The sequence below is a fragment of the Chiloscyllium plagiosum genome, chromosome 28 (genome assembly GCF_004010195.1).
Source record: "Chiloscyllium plagiosum isolate BGI_BamShark_2017 chromosome 28, ASM401019v2, whole genome shotgun sequence".
Taxonomy (NCBI): domain Eukaryota; kingdom Metazoa; phylum Chordata; class Chondrichthyes; order Orectolobiformes; family Hemiscylliidae; genus Chiloscyllium; species Chiloscyllium plagiosum.
The window spans coordinates 21,668,156-21,675,829 of NC_057737.1; the positions used below are offsets into that span (position 1 = coordinate 21,668,156).

General features: G+C 46.9%; 1 protein-coding gene across 1 annotated transcript in view; it reads left to right on the forward strand.

Moving 5' to 3' along the window:
* Window positions 1-6,747: 6,747 nt before the first annotated feature.
* proca1 (protein interacting with cyclin A1) overlaps window positions 6,748-7,674 on the forward strand; it is a 5,208-nt gene continuing 4,281 nt past the window's right edge. Inside the window, exon 1 of the mRNA XM_043718487.1 lies at window positions 6,748-7,363. Within this exon, the coding sequence (XP_043574422.1) occupies window positions 6,907-7,363 (457 nt within the window). The 5' untranslated portion in view covers window positions 6,748-6,906. The remainder of the gene's footprint in view (window positions 7,364-7,674) is intronic.

Consider the following 7,674-nt stretch of genomic DNA (forward strand, 5'->3'; position numbering starts at 1 on the left):
TCAATAATGGCAGTCTCAGCAGTGGCTTCTTAACATGCTGCTGGAAATCTAATGGCTTAAGTCCCATTGCCAGCAATATGCCATCTTGGGTCCTGCTACCAGCCAAAGTGGTGTCACTCTTACTTTTGAGTCAAGCAATGGATATTCTGCTTGCACAAAAAAAATCCCACAGGGCTCCCTGATGGTAATTACATATATCTCCATTGTGCTTTTAATTTGTCTATCTCTTTACAAACACTTTGTGAAATCTGATAAAGAGCTTTTTAATGTTATTTTTTGCACTGATCCAACTTCCTGATTCGATTATGATCTTTAAACCTTCCCTTCCAATTCCACACTGCCTGTCTTGACCCAAATCACCTCCCCACTGCCTCACCTTCTCCCTTTAGATTTCCAAAAAACTGACCACCCAACCCCAACCTGGTATTCTATTCTTGCTTTTTTTCATGTTCTGACCCACTGCTACAATGTTTGACCCGAAGTGTCTTATGTTCTAAGGAAAGTTTACTCGACTCGAAACATTAACTATGTTTTTTTTTCTCTTGTCTATTTTTGATTCAGATTTCCAGCAGCAACAGTTATTTCTTTGATTGCCCAGTGCTGGTGAATATCCACCTGCCCCTGCGAATGGGTTTTTTGTTTGGTCTGATTGGCTTCTCTAATGGACCTAGAAATGTACTGAGTCAAGAACCAATGCAGACTGTCAATACTCTAATGTCCTATTGCCAGAAATGATGTGGAAGTGCTGCTGTTGGACTGCAGTGGACAAAGTCAGAAGTCAGACAACACCAGGTTATAGTCCAACAGGTTTATTCTGAAAGTTTGTGATTTCAAATAAATCTGCTGGAGAATTTTGAGAAGATTTGTAGCTCAGGTTGAAGTTCTGGATGTAGGTTTGCTTGCTGAGCTGGAAGGTTCATTTTCAGATGTTTCATCACCATAATAGGTAACATCTTCAGTGAGGCTTTGGATGAAGCATTGGTGGTGTAGCCCGCTTTCTATTTATATGTTTGGGTTTCTGTGGGTTAGTGATGTCATTTCCTGTGGTGATGTCATTTCCTATGGTAATGCCATTTCCTGTTTTCTCAGGGGGTGGTAAATGAGATCCAAGTCAATGTGTTTGTTGATAGGTTCCGGTTGGAATGCCATGCCTCTAGGAATTACCACCTCCTGAGAAAAAGAACAGGAAATGGCATCACCATAGGAAATAATGTAAACAAAGGAAATGACATCACCAACCCAAGGAAACCCAAACATATAAATAGAAAGTGGGCTACACCACCAGTGCTTCATCTGGAGGCTCACTGAAGATGTTAACTCGTATGGTGACAAAACATCTGAAAATGAACTTTCCAGCTCAGCACGCACAAATCTACATCCAGAACCTGTTGGACTATAACCTGGTATCATGTGACTTCTGACTTTGGCTATTGTCAGAAAGTCAGGGCAATCCCTGAGCAGTTGGGATTTCTCAGAGACTGAGAGTGGTCCCTGAGAAGCGGGGTCCTTCACATGGAATGCAAACTCTGGTGTGTCACCGCGTCCCAGGCGCCTTCAGAGCAGCCTACTTTCTGAACCATGTCTTCAGCAATTCTCCTCTCTGCAGTAAATCACGTTCCTTTCTGAAGCCCACTCTTTCCCTGCAATAACCTTTAGTAACCCTTCGCTTTGCTGCCACTCCCATTGTACGAGCAGTGAATAGAGTCTGGAGTTCAGTGACCGCGAGTTACCCTGCACTCTCTAAAGAAATTCCACGATAATCCCACTCGACCCGTTTCTGCATATTTTGTAAACAGACGGACATTGTAGTCAATCGCTCCTTTCCCTTTGCCACCGTTTAGCCTACAATACAATTCAAATGAAACTTTTGAAAAAAGGAAAAACTTTTAACAGATGCATTTATCGTCTGCAAAACGAGAGCCTTTTACCTGAAATATATCCAACACGTGGAATTGTCAGAAGGAGAAATCAATGTGTGGGCACTCTGCCGTGTGCAGAATCTACAATTGGGGTCGTTCATATTGAGAACAAAAGTTCGGGGAACTGCTGGTCTTTCAGAAAAGAAACAAAAGCGAGTTTCGGGTTAGCAGGCGATATAAAAGAACCACTTTAATTAAGGAGCAATATCTGGATCTGAATTGGGATGGATACATTACTACTCTTGTCACCCTTTAGCTTTCAAGTGAAGATGAAAAGCTAACCAATTCGGAGCAGTTACATTGTGCGGCTTTCAAACCCTCGGTCTATTCCAGGCGGCGGCTGTAATTAGCATACTCTCTATCAGGGGGATCCCACAGTTTGATCCCGAATTAGGTCAGGTTCTTCCCTTCTACAGTGGATATTGTTGTAAGCTCCCTGACGGAGGGTACAAGATCTCCTGTTCCCTCGTACGATTTGACATCAGTTGTGCTGCTCCTTTCATCACTGTGGGACATTCAAGTTTACCGACCCTTCCTATAGGCTGTGAAGCAGAATAAAGGGAAGCGGGGAACAGTCAGTCGAATGGCTCAGCACATTTCTCAGACCCCATTACTGAAGGAGAACTTTGCACTTTTCAGAGGGCGTTTGGCATCCACTCCATTTGTTAAATGAATGGAAATACTGACGGGGGGGAGGAGGTACCTTTGGAATTGTGCATTGAACTGATTAAATGTCCGAAAATTAGAAAGCTAAAACTTTTGTGTAGTATTTTGAAATCTTACAAATGACTTAACAGGCAAACGAATTTGCTTTGTGCACAGACTCTCGTTTCAGATATTTTCTAACCAGCCCATTCCGAGATATCTAATACATTTGTTCAGGGATGTAATTACACACCTCTGGAGCAAGTAGGAGTGAACTCAAACCCTATGGCTCAGATGCGACACAAGAGCCCTTACATTCTCTTTTCACAAGACGGTGCCTAATTATGATCGATAATGACAGTCGAAGTGAAGCGACCGAATGACCAAGTGTTTCAACGCTCATGAGGCATCTTTCTGCTCATCGAGTAACGGAGCGGTTCTGAAAATAGCTTTGTGCCACATAATTGAGTGGTCCCCGTTGGAGCTGCTAATTTCGGATGAAAATCTCACTTTGCAGCGACGATTCACTGTGGAACCCTGCGTTAGAGTTCTCGATTCTCGAAAGATTTGTATTTACAACCGAGCTTTCCTTCCCTGATCACACACTTTGCAATGCTCATTTAGCGAGTCTTCACCCTTGGAAAATGAACCGGCCACACACAAAAAAAATGATTGTGTCAGTGACTGTCTGTTTCAGCGATGTCAATGGACTGTAGCTCATCTTTCAAATGCCACAATAGATCTCTCAAGCGGAGATTTAATATCTCCGAAGAGCAGGAAAAGACCTGAGATTTTTTTCTCTCTCGATGCAAGTTTTGCATCAGCTCATTGGGACATTGCTCAGTGGGACCGGTATATGACAACCTGCCTGGAGTCAGTATTATAATAACCGGTTTCAGACCGATTGAAATAGGATAAATGGACCAAGAGGTCTTATACTCACAGGAACATACACATGAGGAGAAAACGTTACCTGGAGTCTATTCCGCCATTCAATAAGATCATCACTAATCTCATCACATCACATCCCCATCAACCTCATTATATTTCACCACGTTTCTATCAATAATGTGTAAATTTTGTGTTAGCTATTTGGATACAGAACTGTCTTGAAGGAGAAGGGGAGTGGTGGATGGGTGCCTTTCAGACTGAGGCCTGTGACCAGCAGTGTGCCACAAGGATTGGTACTGGGTCCACTGCTTTTCCTCATTTATATAAATGATTTGGATGTGAACACTGGAGGTATAGTTAGTAAGTTTGCAGATGAAACAAAATTGGAGTTTTAGAGGACGAAGAAGGTTACCTCAGAATATAACAGGATCTTAAACCAAAAGAGAAAATGCTGGAAAATCTCAGCAGGTCTGGCAGCATCTGTAAGGAGAGAAAAGAGCTGATGTTTCGAGTCTAACTGACCCTTTGTCAAAGCTTTTTTACAACAGGATCTTGATAAGATGGGCCAATGGGCAGAGGCCTGACAGTTGGAATTTAATTTAGATAAATGCGAGGTGCTGCAGTTTGGAAAGGCAAATCAGAGCAGGTCTTATACACTTAATGTCTAGATTAGAGTGATGCTGGAAAAGCACAGCAGGTCAGACAGCATCGGAAGAGTAGGAAAATCGATGTTTCTGGCAAAAGCCCTTCATCAGTCTCTGCAATTGGTCAGCATGTTCTGCTGTTAACTGAAAGGTTGGTGGTTCGAAACCACCCAGACACTGAGTGCTGTCTGTTCTCACTCCAACCGCCAGCCCTGATGAAGGGCTTTTGCCTGAAACATCGATTTGTGAGATTCTTTATGTACGCCTGGACTCTCAGATGCACTGCACGCTGCCCTCGAAGCGGCTGCAGGGGGGATGAGACTGTCACACACCTCCTTCTGGAATGTGCCTATGCTGAAGAAGTCTGGAGAGGAATGCAATGGTGTTTGTCGAGGTTCATCCCAAGCAGCGCCATGATGCGGGAAACCGTGATCTATGGTCTGTTCCCTGGGATACACACCGAGACAAACATCAACTGTGCCTGGAGGATCATCAACTCGGTGAAGGACACTCTCTGAGCGGTCTGAAACCTGTTGATCTTTCAGCTGAAGGACTTGACCCCGACTGAGTGTTGCAGACTGGCACATTCCAAGGTCCAGGACTACGTGTTGAGGGACGCGCTGAAGCTTGGGGCAGCTGCCGCCAAGGCGCAGTGGGGAAAGACCACCGTGTAACGGCTGCCTGCCTAAGCACAGGGGTCTGACACAGGAAGGGGGCTCCGCTGACACCCCTGCTAAATATGTGGATTGTAATCGTACAGACCTGTATATATGACTGATTACTCTGTCTCTGGAGGCCAAGAAATGGAATGTTTATGTATGTATGGCATGACCAATTGTACAGATTATCAAAATATTTTATGAATAAAGTATATTTTTGAAATTTAAAAAAATCAATTTTCCTACTTCTCGGGTACTGCCTGACCTACTGTGCTTTGATTTCCAGCATCTGCAGACCTCGCTTTTGCCTTATACACTTAATGGTAAAGTCCTGGGGAGACTTTATGAACAAAGAGACTTCGGAGTGCAGGTTCATGGTTCCTTGAAAGTGGAATCACAGGTAGATAGGATGGACCAGTTGGTCGTAAGGTCTGTGTGCTGTACATCTCAATGACTCTATGGCTCCCTCATCTACTTAAAAAAGTTCCCAAATTTGGACCAGACAGTAAGGGGCAGAATCTGAGGGAGATCACAATCTCCGCTGGGGGCAGGAAAAGTCAGGATTAATGCCTGTGGAATGTTGGAAGAATGCTGGCTGTGTTTGCTTTTCACACGGTCTTTTTGGCTATAATGCACGCCCGAGAACATGTTAATAGTCCACAAGCACGCCCAGTCTACCAACATCTCCACGCATTTTACCCACACAGGCAACAATGAGCGAACTCATAATGCACTCCGGAGATGGGGCTCTAAGATGGGGCTCACACGCTACTTGCTGAACTTATTGTTGATCTAAACTGCAGCATTATTGTAGGACCAGAAATGTACTTGACAAAGGAAATCGCTGGCTTTGTTCGGCATCGGAATCTTGCACGTATACAGCATCACGTGAAACATTCGTGCCCGTGATTTGGGACCAGCGGTGAGCACGGACTGAATAAACTAAAACAAAGAACTGCGGATGCAGGAGATCTGCAGTAAACGAAAAAAAAACATACAAATTGCTGGAGAAAGTCGGCAGGTCTGGCAGCAACTATGGAGAGAGAAATGAAGTTAACGTTTCGAGTCCAGTGACCATTCTTCAGAACAGACGAAGGGTCACTGAACTCGGAACATTAACTCTTATTTCTCTCTCCCAGATGCTACCAGACCTCCTGAGTTTCTCCAGCACTTTCTGTTTCTGTATCAGGGAAGGAATGTTTTTTGTGACATGGAGAGAGAAGGTGGTTGTGAAGTGGGTGCCGTGGATTTGAAGAAAGTCTTGCATTTTAATTAACCCATTGGCAAAATGTAGGGGAATTTAAAAATATATACATTTGAATGGGAAGACGATACTTCGATGTGCCTTTTTTTAAATCGGAGAAGTGCTGTACTGAAGTACTTTTTTAAAAAAAAACTTATGGAATTTGGACAAAAGGACGGAAATGTGAAGTAACTGAGTGTGGTGGAGCTCACTATTTCATTTCGCTTCGAGGGAATTTCGATGTTACTGTGTTAACTGATGATAAGTAACTTTCTGTTCACCGAAGAGCAAACCCGTTCAATTGCCAAGTGCGAAACTCTTGTCCAAACTATTGTACTTTAATGTAAAAAAATTGCAGAGCTTTCTGGAGGCGGTATGTCCCGCAGAGTCTGCATTGTGTTAAATTTTTGGTTTCGTCTCAATCCAAAGTCCAGCCTTTTACCAGGTTCAGGTGACTGGATGGTCATGTCCAGCGGCTTCAACTTTGAAAAGGTGAGAACGTGTTCGAGCTGGGCACAGCAGCAGCTCCTCTCGTAGCCAGGGGAAGAGAAGTAAAAGCAAGGAATGGTTGGGAGTGAGGGGAGGAGGAGGGTGTGTATGTGTGAGTGTTTGAGCAAACCCCGGAGGAGGTTGAAGCTGATGGGTCCTCAAACATCACCCGATCTCTGATCGCCAAGGAGATCAGTGCGTGCTCCCTCCTCCCATCTCAGACTTTATAAAGGGAGAGGGGTTCTGCGAGGTAACTGGCGGTCAGAAGGCGGGATGGGGGGCAGGAGCTAAGCTGGTGCAGCTCCAGCTGCTGAAGGGTCCCCGGGAGCACAGGCGCAGACAGAAGCGGGGGAGAGCCGAGGGGAGCGCTGTCAGTTCCCCGGGTGGTGCTGAAAGGGAACGCCAGCCCTCCAGCCATGGGGGCGCTGTCGCTGGCTCTGCTCCTGCTCCTGCTCTCCTTGGCCGCGCTCTCGCGCCAGCGCGAGCCGGGCGCCGCAGCCTCTTACCTGAGCGACGGCCGTTACTGCGCGGAGGCGCGCGGCGCGGGTTACGCGCGGATCTCTGACGGGACGTTGCTGCTGCGGCTGCAGGAGGAGGAGCGGGAGCGGGAGCTGGAGCTGGAGGCCGGTCGTCCCCCCGGCTGCTCCGTGAGCACCGAGCCGCGGGCCGTCAGCTCCTTCATGCGCGAGTGTGAGCTCCGCGCCGCCCCCCTGCCGCCCGGCACCGAGCTGAGAGACGCCTGGAGCCGCCAGAGGAGCCGGTGCCAGGCGGGACCCGAACACACCCCCCTCCGCAGGAGCAAGAGGGGCTTCACCTACCCGGGGACCCTGTGGTGCGGAGCCGGCAACAACGCCGACAGCTACGATCACCTGGGTAACTGGAGCCCGGGGCTGGCGCTGGATTAGGGGATGGGGGTAATAATAAAAAAAGGGTCCATCGCCCCTCACGGTCCTGATTCAAGGGAGAAACAGAAAGAAATTGGCGCCGATGATCAGTGAGCTAGTACGGGCACGAAGGGCTGAGTGGCTCCCCATCCTCATCCACCATCCTCACCCTCCTCATCCCCATCCTTACTCCCCCTCCTCATTCTCCCCTTCCCCTCCTCATCTCTCCCCCCGCTATCCCTCCTCATTGTCCCCATCCCCACTTGTCTCTCCCTCCCCCCCACCGTTATCCCTCCTCAT